Consider the following 26075-nt stretch of genomic DNA (forward strand, 5'->3'; position numbering starts at 1 on the left):
CATATTTAGGCATTTAAATATAACAGGAAACACAGTTTCCTAGGCCTATGCACCATTATAAAACTTGGGTTCCTCAGAATAAATGTCATTTATTTCACTTAGGATAATACATATTGTACTAGAGTAAGTGTGTGTATGTGTGTGTGTACGTATATAGTAAATGGGCTCCTATATAAGGAGGCAGGATGGGCTCTATAACCAACAGGGAGCTCAGACTCTATCTGGTAAACACTATAAGGGATAGAGTGTTCTCAAAACTATTTATGCACAAGTCAGGAAAAATCTTGATGGATGTCACCTGGGCCAATGACAACTTGTCTTTGAGAGACACACAGATTGGAAAGGTCAACTAAGATTCTGTAACAAGACTTCTTGGGTTGGAATCCCAGCTCAGCTACTTACTTGTACACTGACACAGACCCTATAGGGTTCTGTGGATCAAGGGAGCTAACAACAAGCATTTAAACAGCAAGAGCCTGGCTTCTATGCAGAGGCAGACTCTCCATTATCTTTGGAATGTTTAAGCTCCAGAAGTCACTAGGAAATGAAGCACAAGAGGGGAAGGTCTCCCTCCTCCCTCCAAAGCTCTCATTGGCACCCTGCCCAGGGGGCACTTGGGAGTCTGTGACGCTGACATGCAGAACAAGTTTAGGATGATGTTGAGTGCCAAGGCCAGTCAGATGGTGCCCTTGCCTGTCAAGATGGCTCCAGGGTAAATGGTTCCCGGGTGTCCAAAATCCATCTCTAGGTGGGAACTCAGATGGAAAGGTTCTCCCAGACTGGCAAGCTCGAAGGAGTCTGGGTTCAGCCTATGTGTTTGGCACTTTAGAAGAGACACATGTGACAAATGTAAAACAAAGGAGTCAGGGGACAGATCAGAGTCAGTGAGAAGTGGGTGTTCCAGACACATTCTGCCTTGGGACTATAGGCACATAGGTGCTGGCCAGGAAGAGGCAGGCATTCCTCTCTCTGTGAAAACACACAACAGTCCTCAACACACTTACACACAGGCTTCTGAGACCAGGGGCAGAAAGACAGGCACGCAGCACCACCTGTAAGTGTGATACCATCACAGGGAGGGAAACACACCAAGACCCCTACAACCGGTTCACCCGTTTGTTCTCTGGCCTGCATGCCTCCCAGAGATCTTCCCTAGGGCCTTACCCTGTTGGGAAGGAGGGTGCCCCTTCTTGCTGGCCTGGGGCGTCCACGTGGCAGACAGCAAAGTGCTGGGTGATCTCCTGCATATCCTCGAAGTTGAAGAAGGTATTGAAACAGGATTTATCTATGAGATGAGAATAGCTGTGGATCACAAGTTCTCCAGCTCTCCCCAGTTTTCCTCTGCCCAGCAATGCTGGGCCACTGTCCTTTCCCTCCCTTCTCAGCAGCAGTCCACTTAAGCCAGGGCTCTGCACAAGGCCTGTGACTCAAGCTCTCAAGGAGACTCCACAGGAGGCCCCTCAGTGACTGGAGAACAGCTGCTTCTCAACTCTAGCAATGGGTTCAGAGTAGGAAGCTCAACCTATACCAGGTAGAAAAGTCTGTAGGAATAAGACTTGTGGAGGTTTGCTGGGTTTCCTGGTGGTGCACAAATAATCTTCTACGCACAGTGCTGTCTCCATGCACCTTCTTCCTCTCACTGATGAGGAGACACTGACCTTCCCTTGACCCTGGCAAGAGGACATCCTCAGCTGCTGGTCATGACATGGGGCTTTGTCAGAACTGCTATGTGCAAGAAGGAGATGCTGCTTCATTTTACCCTCTTAGTGTAGGGCCTTCACCACTTCTCATGCTAAAGATCAGCCCTGGGCTCTTAACTCAACACTCAGAGCCAGAGCAGAGTCTGGCCCCATGGCTAGAGCCTAATTCTATTCTATTTGTTGAGTAGCCACTTCTGAAATGCTCAGTAGTAGATTTCGTATGGATTTCAGCTTTGGAAATATTTGTAGATGTGTAATGAGGCATCTTGGGGATTGGCTGAAAGATTAGCATGAAATAGACTTAGTTTTACATATACCTAATACACATAGCCTGAAGTAATTTTTAAGATAATTGCTGTTTGGGGGATATAGGGACTGACCCTGAACATGCACACACATTAAGCATTTGTAGTGCTGCTGGCTCTTCGTTGTGTCTAGGTGTTCTCTGTCAGCACTCAATTCAAATTTATAGCATTTTAGATTCTGAATTATTAGGTTAGGGAAGCTCAACCTATACCAGGTAGAAAAGTCTGTAGGAATAAGACTTTTGCTACTGAATTCAAAACCCTTAAACGCTGGAATTTTCTAACCTGGAATATGAATAAAAAGAAATCAGAGGGGCTGGAGATTTGGCTCAGAGGTTAAGAGCATTGACTGCTCTTCCAGAGGTCCTGAGTTCAATTCCCAGCACCCACATGGTGGCTCACAACCATCTGTAATGAGATCTGGCACCCTCTTCTGTGTACATAATAAATAAATAAATCTTAAAAAAAAATCAGATTTCAAGGCTGGGCATGATGGGCCTTTGATTTCAGCACAGGCAGGCAGATCTCTGTGAATTCAAGGCCAGCCTGATCTACATAGTGAGCGCCAGGACAGCCAGGATTATGTAGAGAGATGCTGTCTCTTTCTATTTATATATGACCTCAGTTCTAATTTCTTACTCAGTTTATCAGATAATCTATCCTTTTGAAGATATGACACAAATGTGAAATGTAATTTCAGTTCCCCCAACATACTTGACCCTGTTCATTCCCCCGGAATGTTAACCTGCCATTAATTTAAAAAGGTGTTAAGACAGAGGAGGGATGTATCTGTCTTACTAGACTGCTATTATTGTGTTCTTTAATACAAAGATTATACATGCTAAAAAGGGAACCTGTTTGGGGCTGAAGAGATGGCTCAGTGGTTAGGAGCACTTATTGCTCTTACAAAGGACCTGGGTTCAACTCCAGCATCCACATGATGGTTCACAATTACCTGTAACTCCAGTTCTGGAGGATCCAACATCCCCTTCTGGCCTCCACAGGTACTGCATGAATGTAGTGCACATATATACACACAGGCAAACACTCATACATATGAAACAAAAGTAAATATTTTCTTTAAAAAAGGGAATGTGCAAAATCAAATACATACGGTTAAGCCCGATGTCATGGTACGTCAGGATTACTGGTTTATTTCCCTTCAGTGAGCCCCTTATGGTGACATGGACTATACCATGAAGTGTTTCTATGTCATGTTCCTGTAACAAGACAGTGTGAGGTCTTAGAAAGGCTTCATGAACTATAAGCCCACCAGAGAGATGCTATTACGCATAGTATTCCTACTTTCTAATTCTTCTATCTAGATAGACAATAAAGAAACAAATACATAGAAAAAAGACCCACTTTACATCTGAAAAGCTCACTTTATGAGTCCAGGAAATATCTGTTGAGAATAAATTTGCAATTGGCTGTGGGAAGGAGATCAGCAAGTTAGATAAGGAGCCAGGAAAGACCTGGGAGTTCAGTTAAGGAAAAAGAAACATCAAATTCCTTCTGGGTGAAAAATCAGAGGTTTCAAAGCCTCTCAACACATGTCTTCTGCAGATTCTTTCAGTAGTGTGAGAATTTACTGTTAGAACCCAGCTGCTGCTCGTGCGGCAATCCTCTTTCACAGATGCTGGCAGGTACCATAATGGGACACTGTGAGTCCTTAGCTAACAGACAGGATTTTACACCTGGGAAGTGAGTTAACAGCAAAGGGGACATTGGCATCACACATACATCCTGTTCCCACTGTTGCTACATGACTGCACATGTGCTGTCCAGTAGCCAAGCAAAAAGCTTAGTCATCCGTTATGTCCTAGTAATCCATGTTCTGCGTGATCACGAAATCTATGCTATGTGAGCCCATCGGCACATGTGTGGGGGGTGGAGGGGTGTGGGTGTGGGTGTGGGTGGTGGTGGTGGGGATTCATAAAAAGCAGGTCACAGACTCCTCCCCCCTCCTTCCTTTTCTTCCACTTTCTCTCCCAGCACCATCTTCCATAGGCCTAAGCACATTTCCCTCTGTTCCTTCTGTTAATAAACTCTAATAGTGGGTTTTGTTGTACCTCGTGGCTTTCGTCCTGCATGCCTGACCTTATCTGTCTGCTGCAGCTGGGGGTCAGGGTTTGATATACAGCTGTCCAACAGGGTGGTGCACAGCTGTAATCCCAGCACTTGGGGGCTGAGGTAGATGGATGCTGAGTTTGAGACCAGCCTGAACTGCCTAGCAAGACTATCTCAGAAAACAAAAGCAAAACATTGAAAAAAAAAAAAAAAAAAAAAAGACCATGAAGCCATGTGTACGCTCACATCTGTAATCTCAGCTTGTGGGAGGCAGGCACAGGAGGATTGTCATGAGTAGCATCCTGGGCTACAGATTTGTCTGTTTATTGGAGGGGCACACAGCACGCATGTAGAAACCAGGGCATATCTTGAAGGAGCTGTTTCTTTGCTTCCACCATGTGGGGATGGAAGTCAAGTTGTCAGGCTCGGCAGCAAGTGCTGAGCTGAGCCATCTCACTGGCCGCACTGTGGAGACGCATTAATATCCCATCAGCTTGACAGCTCTTCTGCGTCCTCAGCAAAGATGCAGCTCACTGTCGAGAAGGAGTTATATCGGAAGCCCTTCGTAGGTTTGGTTTTGTTTTAAGATAGGTTCTCTAATGCAGGTGAACTCCTGGCATAGCCAAGGATGACTTTGAACTTCTGGTTCTCCTGCCTTCAGCTCCTGGGTTCTGTCATTAAAGGCATTCACCACTAAGCACAGTGGGTTTTGCATTTTAAATCTCATCCTACCTGGTGTGAGACTGACAGGTGCAGACGTCAGAAATCTCATCGACTCATTAACTAATCATATTGTTTATTTGGGGAAATGTAAAAGTTGGAAAAGACTAGAATAGACCTCAGCGTTCTGCCCCCTCTCCCTTCCCATCCACTGTTCTCTGTGCTGCAGGCACCCCAACACTACCAACTGCAAACCTTTCTGGCTTCACTCAGTTCCCTGAGCTGAGCTCTACTCTGACTGCTTCTCAACTTAGTTTTGCTTTGGTTCCTGTCTTATGGGATATATAGGACAAACTGTCCAGCACACCTTAAACCAGGAGCAGTCCAGGATGTCTTAGCATGCGTGAACATTTTTCTCATGATAATGGAAGACAGAGAATTAAAAAGGGAAGGGACAGGAAAGGGGAGGGGGACATGTTGGGGGTGCATTGGAGTGGGAAGGGAGAGTTTGGGGGTAGATATGATCAAGATATATTGCTTGAATATATGAAATTGCCAAAGAATAAATAAAAATATACTCATATATTCCATTTAAAAATGTAAGCCTGACTCAGAAAGACAAAAAAAAAAAAAAAAAAAAAAAGGAAGGAAGGAAGGAAGGAAGGAAATAAGAAACCACAGCTGAGCAGACAGAACAGTTGAAAAGCAGCACAGAGGGCAGAATGGATGCACAGCGACAGGGGTGAACAGCCCAGCAGGGGCCCATCTCTTCATCGCAGCAGTGTGTGGTGTGGAGAGGAAGCAGAGGCCACATCCAGGCAGCAAGCCAGTCACCCCTGGTGAGGAGACTGGAGCTTCACCATAGGGCAAGCCTGCAGTTTTTATGTCTTAAAACCAGTGGGGCTGGGACTAGAGAGGTAGCCCCGTGGTTAAGAGCACTTGCTGCTCTTGAAGAGGACCCAGGTTCGGTTCCCAGAACCTACTTGGCAGCTCACAGCTGTTGTAACCCTAGTTCCAGAAGATCTGATGTGCTGGTCTCCTCTCCCTGGGCGTCAGACATGCGCACAATACACAAATACACAGGCAAAACCCTCATACACATAAAAGTAAATAGAATCTTTTAAAAATCCAATGGGGGAATTTGGTGTTTTAGTGACTGCTGCTCCTTTGTGGCAAGCCAAAACTAAGAAATCCATTTTGTCACACACACACACACCAGAGAACCACACCAAAGCACTACCTTGAGAAAGGTGTCCTTGGTTGAGACTGAACACTGACACACTGTCTGAAATCACCTGTCATGTGGTTTCAGGCCTGCATGCTGAGAATTTCAAAGCTCAAGTTCAGGAAAGCATTTGATTTGCATAGCTGTCTTCCTGTTGGATGAGATATGGAGGCACTGTGACAGGCCTATTCTCCAACACCCTCAAAGAGCTTCCTTTGCTTAGACATTAACCATCCCATGGTATGCAGGGTGGGGGAGGAGGGAAAGAGGCATCTCTGTAGTGAGAATCTTCCTGGCCCACAGATTGAAAAGTTAAGTGCAACCATCAGGGCTCCTGGTATGCACAGAAAGGAAGTTCCAGGATGGAGGCATCCATCAGACATCTGGCCTTTGAATGGTTCAGGCCTAGCCCTATCGGGATGGTAGGCAAGCCAAGAGACCAAATATCAACAGACCACCCCCCCCCCAACCCCACCACCGGTGTTAGAATTCTGCCTCTATTCCAGCTACACATGCGCAGTTCAGAGTGTTGTGTCTCACGTCATCAGTGTGTCCTGGCGACTACATGTGCACGGTGTGGTCATGCAATCAGCACATGGGTGTTGTAGTTTTGTACTGGGAGCCCTTAAAAGCCGGACACAGACCCCACCCTCTCTCTGCTCTCCCCCCCACCACACCGTCTTTCCCTCTGCTCTCCACACGTGCTCCTTCCCAGGCCTGGTTCTCTTGTACCCCACCCCTCTTCCTCCTAATAAAGCTCTCTGTAACTAGGTAGTCGTGGACACAAGGGAATATGACACCAGGGGAGGAAGGAGGGCGGTTTCGATCACAGAGCACAGAAAGGATTCATTTCGTAAGAGAAATACTCGAACAAATGAGAACCGAGGAAGACTTATTCTAACTCACGTCTAACTCAGTAACACAGCAAACTCCCGCTAAAAATACATATAATATCCAAACCAGCTGAGAAAACAACCAGCAAAATAACAGGAATCAGCAAACCCATCAATAATGACCCAAGTGTAAATCACCCTAATTCTCCAAAAGAAGATGAGCTGACTGGATTCAAAACAAGATCCAAGCCGGGCAGTGGTGGCACACGCCTTTACTCCCAGCACTCGGGAGGCAGAGGCAGTTGGATCTCTGAGTTCGAGGCCAACCTGGTCTACAAAGTGAGTTCCAAGATAGCCAGCTACACAGAGACACCCTGTCTTGAAAAACAAACAAACAAACAAACAAACAAAAACAAAAAAACAAGATCCAATGGTTGGTTGTCTGTGACAAACATACCTCACTAAAGACAGAAACGGAGAGGGAAAGGGCAGATGTTGAAGTCCCAAGCACATGGAAGCCAGGCAAGCCAGTGGAGCCATACTAATGTCTGACAAAGAGTTCAAGACAAAATTATCCTACAGAATTATAAAGACAGCATGGTACAGGCATAAAAAGACATGTAGATCAATGCAATAAACCAGAGGACCCAGAAATAAACACAGGCGACTACAGCCACCTGACTTTGACAAAGGCGCTCAAATACTGCAGAAAAGAGTGTCTCTCAACCAATAGTGCTGGAGAAACCAGATAGCCACACGTAGAAAATGAAGGTAGATTCCCATGTGGTGACATTTCATTTGTGCTGAAATGTGATATTTTATTTGTATGTGAATAAATAAAGTTTGCCTGGAGATCAGAGGTCATAGTCAGGCATAAACAGAAGTCAGGCGGTGGTCGCACACGCCCTTAATCTGATCACATGGCAGGCAGAGTCTCTGTGTGTTCAAGGACACAGCCAAGTGTGGTGACACACGCCTTTAATCCCAGTACCAACCATAGAGACCTGGAGGTCTGTATAAACAGGCAGTGATGAGGAAGTGATGTGGCTGGGCTTAGAGCCAATGAGAAGGCAGAACAGGAAGGCAATAAAGGCACAGGTTAGATAGGAAGAAGCTCTCTTGGGAAGCTATGGCAAGGTGGCAAGCTAAGGTTAGTTGGCGGCTATTGCTCTAATCTCTACGGCTTGTACCTCTGTATTTGGCTCTGTGTTTCTTATTTAATAAGACTGTTTAGAAATTCATCTACAATTGGCGCCCAACGTGGGGCATGAACCCACAACACTGAGATTAAGAGTCTCATGCTCTACCGCCTGAGCTAGCCGGGCAGGCACAGAAAAACTTCAGCTACATTCCTGTCTCTCATTCTCTGCAATGATCAGTCCCAAATAAATCAAAGGCCTTAATGTAAGACTGCAAAGTGAAATGCTAGAGCAAACACTTCAAGCTAAGGCATCGGCAAGGACTTTCTAAAGGAGCTCTGACAGTCCAGGAAATAATAACTGATAAATGAGATTACATCAAAGGAAAAGCTCTGGACAGCAAAGCAATCAGCAGAGCTGAGAGACAGTGCACAGTGTGTGAGAAAACCTTTGATCACTGTATACTTGGTAGTAAATACATAAAGAGCCCCAAAAAATTAAACATGGGGGGCCATCAAGATGACTCAGTGGGTAGAGGCACTTGCTGCCAAGCTTGATGACCTGAGTTCAATTCCCAGAGCCCACAGAGTGGGAGGAGAGAACTGACTCCCACAAATTGTCTTATCTCCCCACTGCACCACGGTATATAGGCTATCCCTCACGAACAAATAGATAAATGTAAAATACTAAGTTTTTAAAATATCAGAGTTAGTGTTTTATATAAAAATCATAAACTCAATAAAGGAGCTTGTGAATTGGACAGGCAATAAAAGAAGTTCATGACTGGTGAGGAGACTCAGCAGGTAAAGCCCTTCCTGCTCAGGCTGGAAATATAAGTCTGATCCCAAGTAGAGGAGGAAACACACCACAAAACTGTCTCTGACCCCATATGTGCCCTGAGGCCTGTGCACAGCCCTCCCCTTCACATCATACACACCATAAAAATACATAATAATAAAGTAAGAGACACATTCTTAGCTCTCAGGGAAATGTAAATTTCCTGAGCTACACTGAGATTTCATCTCCCCTCAGTCACATAGCTGCTATCAAGATGGAAGAAGGAAATGTGGCATATATACACAATGGAGTTATTCAGCCACAAGGAGAATCACGTCACTTGGAGGAAAATGAGTGTTGCCCTATTTTGGCCTATTGTGTTCTCAAAGTCTCGGGGTTCATCTTCCTTTTGAAGAATGTGAATATAAGTTGTCTAGAGAAACAATATGCAGAGAAGGAAGACACTCACCTCCACAGGGATTTGCACACATATCTGTTGTAAACTAGTATATGGACAGCTTGAATGAGACTCCATGTGGGGAGGAGGTGCAGAGACCCCGGCCGGCTGTGGAGCTGATTCAATGGTCAGACCACTTCGGGGTGTGAGCTGCCGCCCGCCCCCTTTCTGCTGTAGTCAACCCTCATTTGTCTTACCGGCTCTTTCTTTAGGGACTTCCACACTAGCATTCTAGAATGTGACCCACAATGGCAGCCTGTGACCAAAGGGTGGAGCTCAAGGTGGCTTCCCCCAGGCTCTGGTCTCTATCTCTGAGGTTGTATACTTTATGAACATGCTACATTCCAGGCTTATGAAACAACCCAAGCTCATAAAGGCTGCTGACATCAATATCTATCTTGACTGCCTTGTCCTATCAACTAAAGATTCACCTTAACCAGAGAGCCTGTTAACAATTTGAGCTACAGCCTGGTGTGGTAGTGCACTCCTTTAATCCCAGCACTCAGGAGGCAGAGCAGGTGGATCTTTGTGGTTTACAGATCAAGTTCCAGGACAGCCAGGGCTTTTACACAGAGAAACCCTGTCTGGAAACAAACAAACAAACAAACAGTTTGAGCTAGGATGGTACCAGTATCGGATAACTACCAACTCTGGTCTCTTTCTCATGTCCCCTTCCTTTAGTTAAATGAATTGTCACAGTATCACTGATCCTTTATCTCCTATCAATTAAATTATGATCACTTCATGCCTGTCACTATTTCTTCTCCATTCCGGCAACATCTTTGCTAATATGAAAATTTATTGTTTCTGTTTATCAGGCTAGAGTATGAGTTGTGTTACAGATCTGAAGGGAAAGGTATCCTGGCAGTCAGAAGCCAAGGAATACTACAGCTTTGAAGGTATCCCAACAGAAGGGTTACAGCTCTGTTCCGGTGGGGGATGGTTTCCCCAGCAAAGTGTTACAGTCCTTGCTCCGGGAAAGGTTTTCCTAAAGCAAGTGTAACAACTCTGCTCCAGCTGGGTTGTCAGAGCTCTGCTCAGCCTCCCGAGAGTGTAACAATTCTGCCCCAGCAAGAGAGTTTACCCAGCCAAAGTGTTACATCTCTGCTCTGCTCCAGCGAAAGAAAGTTGTTACCACAAACCTCACTCAAGAGATTTATTGGGAGGGAGGAATCCAGGAGAGTGGCTGCCTCTGCCAGGGTGGAAAAAGGGCAGCCCCAAACTGAACAGGCATAGGGCTTTATATAGTGTTTCTTAGGGGCGGAGCTTTCCAAGGTAGAGATTTTCAGGGTGGGGATTAGTAGGATTTCAATTCCTGAGTTTGGGACAAGCTCAGAGATTGGTTGGATTTTGTGCTCAAGGGTGGTTGGTTTTCATGCTCTGGGTTGGTTGGATTTCAATATAGGGGCAGGGTGTGTTTCCTTGGTTCCAGGGCCAGGGTGTTCTTTCACTGGCCCTTTTTACCCTACATGAGTCTTCCATTGTTATGTAGGAATAGGAAGTGTGTGTGTGTGGTGCTGAATATGGAATCCAGGGCATTATCCATTTTTGACAAGTATATCATCTGAGCTACAACTATAACCCAATACACAGGAATTTTAAAATGTTTTTATTAGCAGATATGTATTACAAACAACAATGGGTTTCACTATGACATGCATGCAATGTACTTTGATCTCATTCACCCATCATTACCTCCTCATCCTATTCCCACTGATTCTCTTTTTCTTCACAAGCAGTCACTGTTCTATTTCAGTTCTGTGTGTGTGTGTGTGTGTGTGTGTGTGTGTGTCCGTCCGTCCGTCCGTCCGTCCGTCCGTCCCCTGATGAGTTTCATATTGTCGCTTTTAGGAACATGAGTCATTTACAGGAACATGGCACTTTATCAGTGACTCTACCACAGGAAAAATGTTTCTGCCTCCCTCAGTGACCATAACTTTCCACAGATCCTCAGGGATGGACGGGTTCTCCTCAGCCCCACTCCAAGAATTTCTGATACACTATCCCACTACCGCAGCCCTTAGAAGAGGTATACATTTCATGTTCTCAGTCTCACAGTAAAACAATCTGCTAATTAGCCTCCGGCTCATCAGTAAGTCCCATTCTCTCTGACCTGGCATTAACTCCCCACCTTTGCCTCTCATACTGTTTTTCTTTTATCTTTTTTTATTCTTATCTCATATGTTACATCCTGACAGCAGTTTTCCCTCCCTCTGCTTCTCCCAGTTCCCACCAACCTCCCCTCTCCCCCACATCCACTCCTCCTCTGTTTCCCTTCAGAAAAGAGCAGGCCTCTCAGGAATATCAACGGAATAACAAATTACATTAAGACTAGGCACAAACACTCATGTTAAGGCTGGACAAGGGCCGGGCGGTGGTGGATCACACCACTCAGGAGGCACATCCAGGCGGATCTCTGTGAGTTCGAGGCCAGCCTGGTCTATAGAGCGAGATCCAGGACAGGCACCAAAGCTACATGGAGAAACCCTGTCTCGAAAAACCGGAAAAAAAAAAAAAAAAAAAAAAAAGCCTGGGCAGGACAACCCAGTAAGAGAAAGAGAGGGTCCCAAGAGCTGGAGAGAGAGTCAGAGACAGCCCCCCTCCCACTGTTAGGAGTCCCACAAGAACACGCAGCTGTACAACAATAACGTATAAGCAGAGGACCTAGCTCAGACCCATTCAGGCTCCATAATTTCACTTCAGTTTCTGTGAGCCCTATGAGCCCTGCATTACCTCTCATACTTTTCAGCCAACACTTTTGGATTCCTGTTTCTGCTTTCGACAAGTCACAACTCCCAGCACACCTCATCTGAAAACTTCTTTGGCATGTCAACCTAAACTGTGTCTCTTCTTTCTTCAATCTTCACATAGACTTAGTTGACGACGAAGAGAAAGAGTAAATGACTAACTCCACACAAGGCTCAGCCACTCTCTCTGGCCACAGTGCGGTGTGCACATGACCCAATCACATGGTATTAGTTACTTTCTGCTGCTGTGATAAAACATCATGAGCAAAAGCAACTTATGGAAAAGTTTAACTCACCACTCCAGAGGGCGAGTCCGCAGCAGCAGGGGAGGCCTCACAGCAGGTGTGCAAGGCTGAGAGTTCAAGTCTTCAACCCCAAACACGAAGGTGAGGGAGTGGAAGTGGGCTGAGGCTGAAAATTCTCAGTCTGTTCCCAGTAACACACTTCCTCCTGCAAGGCTCTACCTCCTAAAGGTTCCACAGCCTCTCAACCAGCACCACCGACTGGGAACCAAGTGTTCAGATGTATGAGCCTATGGGGGACATCACTTATTTAAACCACCACATCCATTAAGCTCCATAATGCTCGAGGGCCCAGGACTGGGACACCAACTCTCCCCTGATCTTCATCTTTATGGCCATCTAACTTTGCAGCTTCACATTCACACAAGCAGATTCCTTACTGTCAGTCTTTATATATACACATACATGCATAGCCAAATGCACACATGACTCTTCTGTTTTTTTCTGGAGAACCGTAATGTTATTCAAACTCTAAATCAAGGTGTGATTTCAGAAGAGATTTATATAATATTGGGGTCACCCAATCATAGAAAAAAAACTACATGTCCTATGTAGATTCTGGTCTAGGATGTGTACATGTGTGTGGGTATAGTATAACATGTGGACAGGAGAACAAGAAAGGGTATTATTAGGTGATGAGGAAGGGAAGGATGTGGGTAATGGATACAAGTCATGAAAAAAAGCTACTTGTTTTCCTAGTTTTAATTCTATCATGGATTTTTCTTTTTGTGTGGTGAATGTGCATAAAGATATAATTAATTGATAGTGAAAGTGTAAAATCCAAAGTGAAGCTCCATGGCTTCTAAATGGCTATTCTAATTAACTATTCACTGAGTTATCCAGACTTTGAGTCTAGGCAAGTGCTTGAGTGGCTATGTTAATCTGGCTGTGTGATATTTATATTTTCAAATTCTTTATAATAAAGTGACTTTTAGTTCAAAACAAAACAAAACAAAACAAAAAACCCACAAAGTCGGGTGGTGGTGGTGCATGCCTTTAGTCCCAGTACTTGAGAAGCAGAAGCAAGTGGATCTCTGCGAATTTGAGGCCAACCTGGACTACAGAGTGAGTTCTAGGACAGCCAGGGCTACACAGAGAAACCTCAAAAAAAAAAAAAAAGTATCAGTGGGCTGTTTTGGGCAATAAAAATTAGACTTAAACCCATAGCTAGTTTTGACATAAAAAAATTAAAATTTCTAGGATAATTTGCTTATGCAATTATCTTAAATGCTGTGACTTTTGCTCAGGGATATCTTAGAAAATCATTCTTATACTCCTTCATATATACCTAAAGAAATTCAAATCAATAAACCATGGTAAAACCTGCACATCTAGCTGGGCAGGGTGGTGCACGCCTTTAATCCCAGTACTCAGGAGGCAGAGGCAGGAAGTTCTCTGTGAGTTCGAGGCCAGCCTGGTTTATAGAGCTAGTTCCATGACAGCCAGGGTTACATAGTGAAACCCTGTCTGGAACAACAAAAACAAAACAAAAAACCCTGCACATCTATATTTATTTTACCACTTTCATGATACCCAAACTTTAGAATCAGTCTAGGTGGCTATGAACAAGTGAATGGAGAAAGAAAAAGTATCATATACATGTATCAGAGTTTCATTTGTTCATAATGAACAACATATCATTTTTAGGAAAATGTATACAGTTAGAGATCATATGTTTAGTAAAAATAAGCCAACTTAAGATGTTGTATGTTTTATCTTATTTGTGGAACATAGGTTACACACATGCGCACACACACACACACACACACACACACACTCTGACATGAAAGTAGAAAGGAATCCTCAGGAAGAGGGAAGATGGGAGAGGTGAAAGGGTAATGGAAAATGAGTATGATCAAAGTACTTAGCATAAGTATGAAATCCATTATTTTGAACAATTATCTATTAATAAATAAATAGTAATACGTAAATCTCATATACTTTATTTTTAAACCCGCACAAGTGCTAGGGCGCACCCACAGCCCCAACATTAAGGAGTCTGATGCAGAAGGAGAGTGAGTTCAGAGCAGGTTTGTCTGTAACAGCAAGTTCCAGGTGCCTGGACTAAACAGCAAGACTTGATTAAAAAAAAAATCAAACAAGGGGCTGGAGAGATGTCTCAGAAGCTAAGAGCTCTTATTGCTCTTGCAGAGGAACCAAGTTTGGTTCCCAGCACCCATGTCAGGGGGCTCACAACTACCTATAACTCCAGCTACAGGGGATCCAATGCCTCTAGCATCTATGAATACTTAAACTCATGTGCACCCCCCACAATTAAAAATAAATCAAACACACATATACAGCAAGAAAACCGATTCTCTGTCAAGTATTTCATATAATCTCTTAGGCTGAGAACTTCCTGTAACAAATAATGTAGATATCCTATTTCTAAGCTACCTCATAAGGTAGCACTCAGTACATGAGGCCACTGAACACTTGGAATGCGGACCGTGGGATTGAGGAACTAAGTATTTTATGTGTGTGGGCTGGAGATGGAAGCCATGGCTCCCTGTGTGCTGACCAGGTGCTCCACCACTTGACTAGCCCTCGTGTTTCCTCTTTTATCTGCCTCTGCAATGTCTTCACCAAGGCTGCAAACTCAGCAGAAGCTGGGAACCTGTAGATCACTGGAAAAGGTATTTGCAGGCTTTCATTGAAGCTTGATGCTGTGCGTTAGGGTTGTTGGCCAAAGACCCAGAGGTGGTGAGATCTAAGTTTATATAGACTCATGAGGCCTGGGAAGGCCCTGGTGATTCCACAGATACGACCTACCTGGTTTTGTGGACACACACGTGTCCCTGTGTTTATCAGAGAAACTGGAGCTTGGGTTAGACAGGCCTTTTTTTTTTCTCTCTCCACTGGGCATTCTTCCCATCATTCCTCAGCAGACTCTCAGAAGCACACTGCCAAAAGAAATCTGAAAAGGGTGCTGCTGTGGAGACACAGTCCATGGATCCCAGCTAGGACCCAGACACTTGACCCACACTGGGAGTGACCCCTCCTGTTAGGTTCAAGCCCCAGCCCTTTCTTCACATGAAGAGACTGCCAGCAAGCTGTAGGTGGTTTGCTTTGTGTCCCTCTTTCCTAGGCTGTGGCCTTGCTCCATTCTTAAGAACACCAACGGTCTTTTCTATCTCTGTGTAGGAGCTTTGGGGCCTTTTTTTGGGGTCCCCTCTGGTGGGCCAGCCTGCCCTTTCCATTCTCTTTGTGTCTGTCTGGATCCCAGCATTTCTCAGGAAGCTTCCTAGGAATTTTTAGCCTTTGCTGGTCCTCCTTTGAACTCCCGTGGCCTGAGGAACCATTCCTTCACCTAGGGTCACATTCTGCTGGTTGGTGGCAGGGATAGTGACAAGACACTGAGCTCTCTCCAGGCATGTCAGCGACCACAGCTAGGGTTAGAGATGGACCGAGGAGGAGCCAGGAGGCCTTGGGATGGGAGTCCCATGCAGAGGCGACACTGAATACTGATTGGTGCCAAGAGCACTGGGTAAGATTGCTGGGAGTCTGTCAGCCTATGTGACACAGTGGTGACTTGCAAGGCTCTGAGGGACTGACTGGTCACTTCCATTCTTGGTGCCCCCTTTCCTCATCTGAGAAGTGGGGGTAACCACACCCAACACTTGGGCATGGTAGATAATGTCTGGGAAAGCCAGCCCCGGGAGCATACTTCCTTCCTGGTTTTGAATATCCGGTTACAAACTGTTATTGTTGTCTTGTGTTTTCTTTTCATGAGACTCTGAACTGAGGACTATGTTCCCTAGGTTCTCCCCAAACTCTTGGGCTCAGGTGATCCTCTTGCTTCATAGTCCTGTGACTGCCACCAGCCTCAGCTGGAACATGTGTTCAATCCACCGTTCCTACAGTCCATGCCCTGTCCTCAGCATTGGGAGGCCCACCGAAGGCACCCAACACACAGCAACGGAGTGAACCCAAGTGAGTAGAGTGTTTGGCACAGTGTCTTGTCCTCAGACTAAGCAAACCTTGGTTTCTAGAGGGATGCTGCTTTTCCAATGCTACATTAAGTTTTTCCGTGAGGGGAGCTGGCTCTCTAATCCTTTCCAGATGGTCTCATTATTTTCAGCAGGCCAAGGTATGATCTCACCTGTTTGCTTCTATTCCACTGTCATTCACTGAGGTTGGGTTCTGTGCCCGGTACCGCCAAGGGTTCACAGTTGGAAGGAGCAGCCCACAGAACAGCACGGAGACACAGTGGGCACCTTCCTTGCCCTAGGGCCATGTGCTGCTTGGATGAGGGTGTTGTCCATGAGTGCCATGGGATGGCATCCATGTCCTGCAACAGTCCCCACTGAGTGGACCCAGTCTTGCAGGGAGGAGCACTCTTGTGCCCACCTGTCCTGCAGCCCTGTTTTATCAACTGGAGAAACAGTGCTCTCTGCTGCCTCTCTGAAGGACCTCAGTGTCCACAGCACAGAGCTCAGGAGCACCCAGCAGACTGGTCCCCCAGGACTGGCTCTGGACAGCCCCTCCTCTCAGACTTTGGGGACTGGACAGCCTTGGTAGTGGTGGTGGTGGTGGTGGTTCTGCTGCCTCCTGAGGGATGGGATTTGCTCACTACCAGGGCAATTCTCCCATTTCAGCTGGCCATGAGTATGAGGTTCAGGCTAAGTGTTTGGCTTTAGGCCTGCCATGGGTAGCATGGGTGACTAACTCAGACCAGTCTCCTGTGATGAAGGATAATAATACTGATTCCACAGGGTTGAAGGAAGGATTGGAGGTGATTAACTTCCTGGCTCTAGTTCAGCAAGACCATAAACTTTGGGACCCCTGGGCCATAAGGGACCTGCTCTTTCCTGGACACTTCTCCAGGACTCTGCAGCTTTTCTTCCTGGTCTGGCCAAGGCATGGTAAACTATTGGGAAGATGAGGTCCAGACAGTGGCAATGAGGCCGAGGATAAACAGGTGTTGGCCACATTTGCAGAAGAGATTAGATCATTTGTCACATGTCTGAGTAGCATACTATGTGCTTAGACACTGTCTGTGGTGTCCTGGCGAGTGGGTGGGCAGTGTTGGCGAAAGGCCGCAGAAACTGCACAGTGCCCAGGCTGCTTTGCTTCTCTTTAATCCCATTTTCATCGCAATGGCCACGTCTGGAGGATACAGTGACCTCATCTAGAGGATGAGCTGCCTGCTGCTCAGGCAGAGGATAGACGGTGCACAGATAGGATGGCCGTCTTCTCTTGGGATTTTGTGGGCTTTTTTGCTTTGCTTTAGAGCTTGGAATTGACCCCAAGGGCCCACTCATATCTGTTCCTAGCTCTACTCCTTTCAAACTGAGAATCTCACCCTGTGAGAACAACCATAGATTCAGCAGCTGACAGTGTCTTTGGAGGATAATCCAGAGTTCTCTTCAGCCATGTTAGAAGAGTGTGGTCCAGGGCCCTGTGGGTAGTCAACTGGGTAGTCCAGAAGAGACCAGCATGTATATGAGGGCATGTTAGATGGAAGAATGCAAGTCTCCTGGAGGCAATCAGAGGAGGGAGCAGACTGTTTCTATGGAACCTTAGAAACCTGTTATAGCCACCAGCTCTCCTCCTGAATCCTTCATTCCTGATATAAGCAAAGCCCTCTCTTCCAGTCCCAGAGTGGACCATTCTTTCTACCCTTTACAAGATGGTGGGCTTCTCAAACTATTCTTAGAGGGCGTAAACACAGCAGCTTCTGACAAAATACAGTCTGCTATCTTTGTTTTCAAGAGTTTCTCTGTGCAGTTTTGGTGCCTGTCCCGGATCTTGCTCTGTAGCCCAGGCTGGCCTCGAACACACAGAGATCCACCTGGCTCTGCCTCCCGAGGGCTAGGATTAAAGGTGTGTGCCACCACCGCCCGGCCTATAGCCTGCTATTTTAAGAAGAACCCAGGAAAGTGGTTGTAAATTATCACATGATAGAACCAGGAATTCCATAGAGATGATGAAATGTAAGATATGGACAAGCTTTCTCAGACTCTAGTTCCCTCTCATCAAGAATAGCATTGTCAGCTTCTTAGGAGTTTTGAGGGGACCTGGGCATGTCAGGTAGATGGGGAATTCAGCATAGTATGCCCTTACTGGCTGTGATACCTCAAACACATTATTCTAAAGTGCCCAGTCCTCCCTCTATTAAGTATCACTGAATGGGATAAGTAATTATAGACAAGAAAATGCACAGTCCAGACCCAGTAAAAAAACCTCATTCCCAGCCCAAGCCTTTAGAGAGTCGCTTGCAGAAATGACACCAGCAGCCAGGGAACAATGAGACATATACAGCTTTATTTAATCTGTAAAAAGTCACACTCTGGCAGAGTGACACCTTCCTTATCTTAGCAGAAAGCAAGGCGTGTGTGAAAAACCTCTTCCTCAGATTTGGAACCACATGATCCTGGCTGGGCTCACATCTGGATACTTCCAAGAGAAGAGTCCTTGCTGTGTGGCAGCTTCCTTCCAGAGGGTCTCCCTGGCTGGTATGATCCCTCACGACAACTTGGACAGGGCTGCCCTGAGATTGTCCCCTTCCCTCCTATAAAGGGACACTGCACGCTTAAAACTTTCCCAGAAATGGGTTCCACTTCAGTGTGACTTGGTTTCCATTAATGTTTGTTGAAACCTAGGCTACACATACTTATCATGGTAATGTGTTAATGATTTCTCCTCTACCCCATTAAGACCCTCACCATCGATGTCATTTTAAATCATGCTGTCCCCTTCTATGGGACAGAGGGATGGAGAACCACTCTCCATCCAGACCTGGGAGGCACTTCCTGCAGATGTGTGGGTGTCTGGGAAGTGGTATCAGATGCTACAGGGACAGCACTTCTGTCTGCAGAGTGGAGCCTGGTGTTTTGTTTTCCATCTTCCTTGGCTGATCTAGAGCTTAGGCCAATTCTTTGGAGAAAACTCCATGGTGTACAGACATCATTTATGGGTTTCAGATCCCTCCTTCTGACTTATACAATGGTACGTATGAATCCACTTGGACAAGGAAGGTGACTGCCACCTTGCCTATCTGTGTAACAGGTGACTCTTACTGGTCACAGCTAATCAATGGTCCACACAGTAACTACAGTCCCCACATCCCTCAGACCTGCTCTTTCCTGAAATCACTGCAAATATTGTCCAAGTGGAACCAAAATCCAATCTTGTGGTCCAAGCCATCCAGATATCTGCTCTGCATATTTCCCTTTAAAATGCCACTGAGAATGCAAAAAAGTCCCTTTGCAGAAGCGCTACAAGAAAGCATGTCTAAAATCACAGAACTATGCACACACAGACACAGACACGCGTGCTCGCACACACATGGAGTTGGGAATCAAAGAATCTCGTCACGTACATATTTGAGGGAGCATAGGGAAAGGCTGGCAAGAGAAGATATGGAGATCAGATCGGATCAAGATTTGGAATGTTACAGTAATGGCATGGGTGTGGTTCTTGGTATATACAAAAAGGGGTGTGTGGAGAGAATGGGAAGTCCAGGCTATTAGAGAAAGGTTCTGTGGCCATGCATGAGTGAAAGTGGAGGCCAGCTGACAGGATGAAATGTTCTATTATGGAGTGGTCATTTCAAGGAGGAGGGACTTGCATGGTCCAGGGAGTAGCATCTGCTTAGCAAGACACCTCCATGGTCTGGTGTCTGTCCAGGACATCAGGGGACTCACAGGATTCTTGAGTTCCATCTGACTGATTGCTGGTCACAGACCTGCTAAAGGGACTTTCTCCAGAGCCAATGCTACTCGAGGTGGAGTGGGTTCGTGATCGGGCGAGCCGGGTCATGCTGGCAGACGGTACTGTAATAAAGAAGCAGGATATTAGGAGTTCAGTGAAGCTCTGGTACTCTACAAGTTTCACCAAAGACTCTACCTTTTCTAGCCCACCTAAGATGACGCCCAGGATGACAGAAGAGGTACCCCCACTTTGCACTATTTGCTCCAGGTGAGTGGCTGTATGCAAGGCTGCTTTGATCCCCTCCATCTCGATTCTCCCCAGATTCTACTTCAGAGTACGATGGGAAACCCTAAGCGCGGAGTAAAGCCTCTTAGCTTGGCACCACGCCATTCATACAGTGATTAGGAAGGTGGCTTTGGGAACACATACTGGTGACCAAAACCTGCAGTGCATGCAAGACTAAACCAAAGAAAGAATGACAAACCACACAAGTAGGAAGGTATTTCACAAACACAGTGCAAGCCCGATACAACAAGACTACCGTCCGTGTCCACAGGCTACTGTTGCCCTCTGGGGAGGAGTCACAGATGGGTAGAGAGGAGGGAAGGTGTTCTGGAGCTCATGACTATCCAGGGATGAGGTACAGGCTGTTGGGGGTCAGGGGTTGAGAGGGGACTGACTCTGGGGTTGTTTAATTTAGACTCCTATTTTGTTACTGTTACTAGTTTGACTCTAAGATCATTTAATTTCAGCATGGCCTGGACAGGGCTTTACCTGACATAACTCACTGCCTATTATTCTGGATCATCAGTCACTGTCCCTGCTGTCATTCCATCTTTGTGGTGGTCTCTGGACACAGATGCTAACACTTCTACCTAGAGTCAAGGCTGCAGGCCCTTTTGATTCCTGTCTGGGGCTCACTTCACGGATTAGGAAATAGGTGGTGGTGGGGATCCCCTCCCCGAATTGTGCTTTAGCTGCCACTGTCACCCTGGCTGAGGACCGAGAGGAGGCCTGCAGTTCAGTAGAATCCTCTTTTCTTACAGGACCAGGCCTGATCTGCAGGGTCAACTCTTAGAACACACTGAGCCCTGTTCTATCGGGCTCTCACTGCACAGGGAAATCGCGGACATGCTGCAGGCAGCCAATGCAGCAGGAAGAGCATGGTTGGGAGGCGGGCAGGGCCAGCACAGGAAGGTACCTGACTCGCTGCTGAGGTGACTGAGCTGCACATACGGGACTGGAAGCAGGATGGACACAGGAAAAGGCAGGTTAGTGACTCACAAGAGCTAAGTGACAACTTTGGCTGCCTAGAAGATGCTGACAGGATACTGAGCCAGGGATGAAAGTTTCTCTCAAGGTCCTAGAGAAGAGCATTGGTGCTTAAGCACCACCTTTAACGTCACTTCTCTAAACAGACAAAAGAAGCTATTCCATCCTCACTCTACAGGTAGGCACCCTACCTACCCTGGTTTAGAAGTCAGCTGCATAACTAGGTATTTTTCTGGAGAGAGGATGAGACTAGGCTAGGAGAGGACTTCTCCTCCTGGTGAGCCAGAGGGCCATGTGTGTGGGCTCGGTTGGTAGTAGCTCACAGACAGGGACAACATAGCCACTCTAGACAAGACACACATGGTCTTCCTGGAAGCTACAGGTCTGAACCTAGGGCCCAGCTTCCGAGGCAGCTCGCCAATGGTCATTATCGAATGGACACCAAAGATGGAAAACCTGCTTGCTGGGTAAAGAGCTCTGTCTGGGGCTAAAGGTATTTATTTATTTCCCCGAGAGAAGTGAGTGTTTCTGTGACAAAGGAGAAAGCTCAGGGGAGGAAGAAGTAGGAGCCCAATACAGCAGCACATGCATGACATGGATGTGCTGGAAACACTACCAGCTTATCTCACGGCAGAACACACTTCACAAAGGACACTGTCCTTTTCTCCTGGAGTATCTACTACGTTCTGTGGGCCAGGTAAAACCTGCTGGATTCAGATATAAATCACAAGATCTAATTCATGGCTAAGGCGGCCAAAGCTTCAGTGGTTAATGTGGGCCTGGTCAGACTTCTGAGATTTCAATCATGGCTATGTTGCTTATGGTTGGTTTCCCCAGGAGGCAAGCTAAACATTCTGGAGCCTCAGTATGCTATAAAATCACTTCTCAGAGCCAGGTGTGGTGGCATATGCCTTTCATCCCAGCACTCAGGAGGGAGAGGCAGGTGGATCTCTGAGTTTGAGGCCACTCTGATCTACAGAGTGAGTTCCAGGACAGCCAATCTACACAGAGAAACCTTGTCTTGAAAAACAAAACAAAACAAACAAACAGAAAAAGAATTACCTTAGTCTGAGGATATATATTAGCTGTCATTCTAACTTAAACACATGCACAGATGGGTGAACGCTCCATACTCTCTTGTTTTCTACTTAAAGGCTGACTAGCAGATGGGCTATGTCCTGAGACTTGTGGTCTCCCAGATGGTAAATGTATCCTATTATCCATAAATTTCTGCTAAATAGAAAACATACTACTCACTGTAGCCCATTCCCTGCAAAAAGTACTTGAAGGCCTCGGTGAGCTTCCCAGGCTGGGGGAACAAACAAAGAAGGCATTAATTTGTACCTAAGTAGAGAGGTAGCAATGAGAAGAGAGAGAGACAGAGACAGAGACAGAGAGACAGAGAGAGAGAGAGAGAGAGAGAGAGAGACAGAGAGACAGAGAGAGACAGAGAGAGACAGAGAGAGAGAGAGAGAATGTAGTTATTATGAGTGCTTTCTTACCTGAACTACTTGGGGCAGTCCTCCACAGTCTGCCATCTAGAAGAGGAAGAACACCTAAGTCAGCAGGACCTCCACTAAGGGGAATGCTCTCAGCATCCCAAGGCCTTTCAAAGAGGTCAGGAATGGCTGGGCAGTATGGCGCACACCTTTAATCCCAGCACTCAGGAGGCAGAGGCAGGCAGATCTCTGTGAGTTCAAGGCCAGCCTGGTCTACAGAGCGAGTTCCAGGACAGTCAGGGCTACATAGAAAGGGTCAGGAATGAACTGTGGTCTCCCTGATGCTCAACTGCATCCATCTTTGCATCACTTCAGTGCACTCTATGCAGTCTTGATGCTGGTAATACCCTTGGACTGAAACCTGAGAGAGACATCCATTGCTCTTCATTCCCAGGCTGTCAGGCCTGGCTTTCAGGACTATGCAGGTGTTTCTTGTTAGGCTGACAGTGCTATCAGATACAACTTCCATCCTGGCTCTGCTTGTGTCCAAAGAAGCTTATTTTCACAGTCCTCAAACAATATGCTTCCATGTCTCAATGCTTTCTGCTGTGTAAGGTCCTGTTTTTCTACTAAGAGGTCAGGGACAGGGTTTCCTGTGTTGCTTAGTCCTCCACTTCTTGCCTTTAAGTACTTGGGCACAGACATGTGTCACCATGCCTGCTTTATAATTCCCTTCATCTCTTCATTGTTTTCATGACAAAGGGGTGTGATGCCACAAGGAGTGGAGACCTGTCTATACCCTCCCCAAGCTGGATCTGGTGGTACTGTTCTTTACGTTTGAAGGGTTTTCATCACGCAGTCTCAGAGCTTTGCTAGTGTGCACTGGAATTCCCTGTTTACTCCTGACTTTTAGATATTACCCCAGGATTCTGCAATGAGGCTGGAGAACTCGCATTTCTAACACTGCGATAGAGACGTAGCAGCTGCCAGCCTGCGCTCAAGACTGTTCCCATTGCATGTTTGCCCAACAGAAACCAATGTACTCCTTCCCGCTGATGTGATCTGACCTCAGAGAGAGGCTACTTGGCTGACTTGCCTCTATTTAAAGGGATATGAAGGGTCTAAGAGATGGCTCAGTAGTTACAGCAAGTACCTGCTGTTCTTCCAGAGATCCTGGGTTCAATTCCTAGCACCCACATGGCAGCTCACTATTATAATTCCAGATCTAGAGCATTTGATACCCTCTTCTGACCTCACACCAGCCAAGCACATGGTGTACACACACACACACACACACCACACACACACATATAAAACACTCATACACATAAAATAAAATAATGATTTAAAGCTATATGAATCCTCAGCCAGGTAGTGGTGGCACACAACTTTAATCCCAGCATTTGGGAGGCAGAGGTAGGTAGATTTCTGAGTTTGAGGTCAGTCTGGTCTACAGAGTGAGTTCCAGGACAGCCAGGGCTGTTACACAGAGAAACCCTGTCTTAAAAAACCAAAACCAAACCAAACCAAAAAACCAACCTATATGAATCCCTGTTTCATTGCTGGAATTAACACTTTCTTTAAATGGGAGACATTATTTAAGACAGGAGAATACCACAGAAAGCATAAGAATTTGAGGTTAAGAAGGAACAATTTGAGAAAAACAAGCATGAGAAGCAACCATTTAACCTCACAAATATAAAACAGACCAAACTAGTATGGGCTGAGATTTTTGCAAAGTTTAGAAGCTAAAAACTGGTTAGAAGTAAGACATTGTTGCACATGCCTAAAATGCAAGCCTTGTACATCTGGGGCAAGGCCACCCAGGTTATATAGTGAGTTCCAGGCAAGTCTTGACTATACAGAGAGCTACTGTTTCTAAAAAAAAAGAAAGAAAGAAAGGAAAGGAGGAAGGAAGGAAGGAAGAAAAAGAAAAGAAGGGGAGTTGAAGGGCTGCTGGTGGAGAGGCAGTCACTGTTTTTGGTGGTGTGGGCACTGGTGACTTACTCACGCTCCAGTGGCTAGCTCCATAGCTCCACATGCCCATGTGGATGGATGGCCTGGTCAAGCCCAGTGGGTTACAAAGTAAAAAAAAAAAAAAAAAAAAAAAAAAAAAAAAAAAAAAACCATGAAAGTGGGGTGGGGACTTGTTGGGATATGGGGGGGGGGGGCTTATGGGTATGGCAGAGACATAATAAAGGGTAGGGAGAAGAGTGTGACCAGAAAATATCATGTCTGAGCCAGGCGTGGTAGTGCACGCTTTTAATCCCAGCACTTTGGAGGCAGGGGCAGGTGTATCTCTGTGAGTTTGGTCTGGTTTACATAATGAGTTCCAGTAGCCAGGGCTATCTGGAGAGACCCTATCTCAAACAAAACAAAACAAAACCCATTAACAACAGCAAAACCAAAACAATAAATGCCTGAAACTGTCAAAGAATAATTTAAAAATAAATTAGAAGCTGGGCAGTGGTGGGGCACGCCTTTAATTCCAGCACTCAGGACGCAGAGGCAGGCGGATCTCTGTGAGTTCGAGGCCAGCCTGGTATACAGAGCGAGATCCAGGACAGGCACCAAAACTACACAGAGAAACCCTGTCTTGAAAAATCAAAAAAAAACAAAAAAAACAAAAACAACCCCGAAAAAAAATTTAGAAAAAGAAACAAAATAAAAATAAACCAAACACATGATTGATTAGAACCATAAAACAGGCCCTACATGCAGAGAATGTGGGAAAACTACATATATTTTCTTTTTTGCAATGATGGGACCTCATACACACTAGGTACCCTCTGAAGTGCATCCCTAGCCCAAGAAAAACTATGTCACACATCGATGCCATCAGATACTTTTGAGTATCTGTTCCATCTGCCACAGGAGACGTCTCCTCTGCTCTAGGCTATTGTGAATAGGCGTGTGTGTCCAGAAATAAACCTTCATGGCTACTGCAGTGGAAAACTAATTGGAGTTTTTCTTTCTTTAAAAAAATATTATTTATTCTTTGACAACTGAGTTTTTCATTTAAAATTATGTGTATGTATGGGTAAGCATGGTGGTGCGCAACTTTAGACCCAGCACACAGGAGGCAGAAGTAGGCAGATCTCTGAGTTCAAAGTGAGTCTGGTCTACATAGTAAGCTCCAGGTCAGCTAGAGCTACATAGTGAGACCTTGTCTCAAAAAACAGACAAACAAGAAACACACACACACAAAACTACATGTATGAGCTCATTGGTTAAGAGCACTTGCTACTACTCTTCCAGAGTTTGGTTCCCAGCATCCTGTCAGGAGGCTCACGTCCAGGGGGCTCACATCCATCAAGCATGCGCGCACGCGCGCGCGCACACACACACACGCGCACACACACACGCGCGCGCGCACACACACACACACACCCGTTAATGTATTTAAAAATAACAATAAAATAAATCTTTAAAAAATAAAATAAAATTACATTTATGTCTATGCATATGAGTGCGGGTTACCTGCAGAGGTCAG

The 26075-nt window shown here is 45.9% G+C and overlaps 2 protein-coding genes across 6 annotated transcripts in view; both read right to left on the reverse strand.

Annotated features, from left to right (window-relative positions):
- Nucleotides 1-4098, reverse strand: part of LOC128101010 (protein NDRG3-like) — a 37326-nt gene extending 33228 nt beyond the window's left edge. Inside the window, exons 1-3 of the mRNA XM_052723718.1 lie at nucleotides 4078-4098; nucleotides 3120-3288; nucleotides 1165-1285 (exon numbers count right to left, since the gene is read on the reverse strand). Coding sequence (XP_052579678.1) covers nucleotides 1165-1285; nucleotides 3120-3288; nucleotides 4078-4098 — 311 coding nt within the window. The remainder of the gene's footprint in view (nucleotides 1-1164; nucleotides 1286-3119; nucleotides 3289-4077) is intronic.
- Nucleotides 4099-18460: 14362 nt separating this feature from the next.
- Nucleotides 18461-26075, reverse strand: part of LOC128100835 (protein NDRG3) — a 68926-nt gene continuing 61311 nt past the window's right edge. For 3 of the 5 annotated variants that reach the window (XM_052723529.1, XM_052723527.1, XM_052723532.1), the window contains 4 exons: nucleotides 22646-22681; nucleotides 22401-22452; nucleotides 21073-21111; nucleotides 18461-19993 (listed from right to left, as the gene is read on the reverse strand). In XM_052723529.1, the coding sequence (XP_052579489.1) occupies nucleotides 19812-19993; nucleotides 21073-21111; nucleotides 22401-22452; nucleotides 22646-22681 (309 nt within the window). In that variant the 3' untranslated portion in view covers nucleotides 18461-19811. The remainder of the gene's footprint in view (nucleotides 19994-21072; nucleotides 21112-22400; nucleotides 22453-22645; nucleotides 22682-26075) is intronic. The other 2 variants (XM_052723531.1, XM_052723530.1) reach the window with 1 other exon arrangement.

This window comes from Peromyscus californicus, unplaced genomic scaffold (assembly GCF_007827085.1).
Source record: "Peromyscus californicus insignis strain IS unplaced genomic scaffold, ASM782708v3 Scaffold_7__1_contigs__length_154581171, whole genome shotgun sequence".
In the NCBI taxonomy this organism is placed as follows: domain Eukaryota; kingdom Metazoa; phylum Chordata; class Mammalia; order Rodentia; family Cricetidae; genus Peromyscus; species Peromyscus californicus.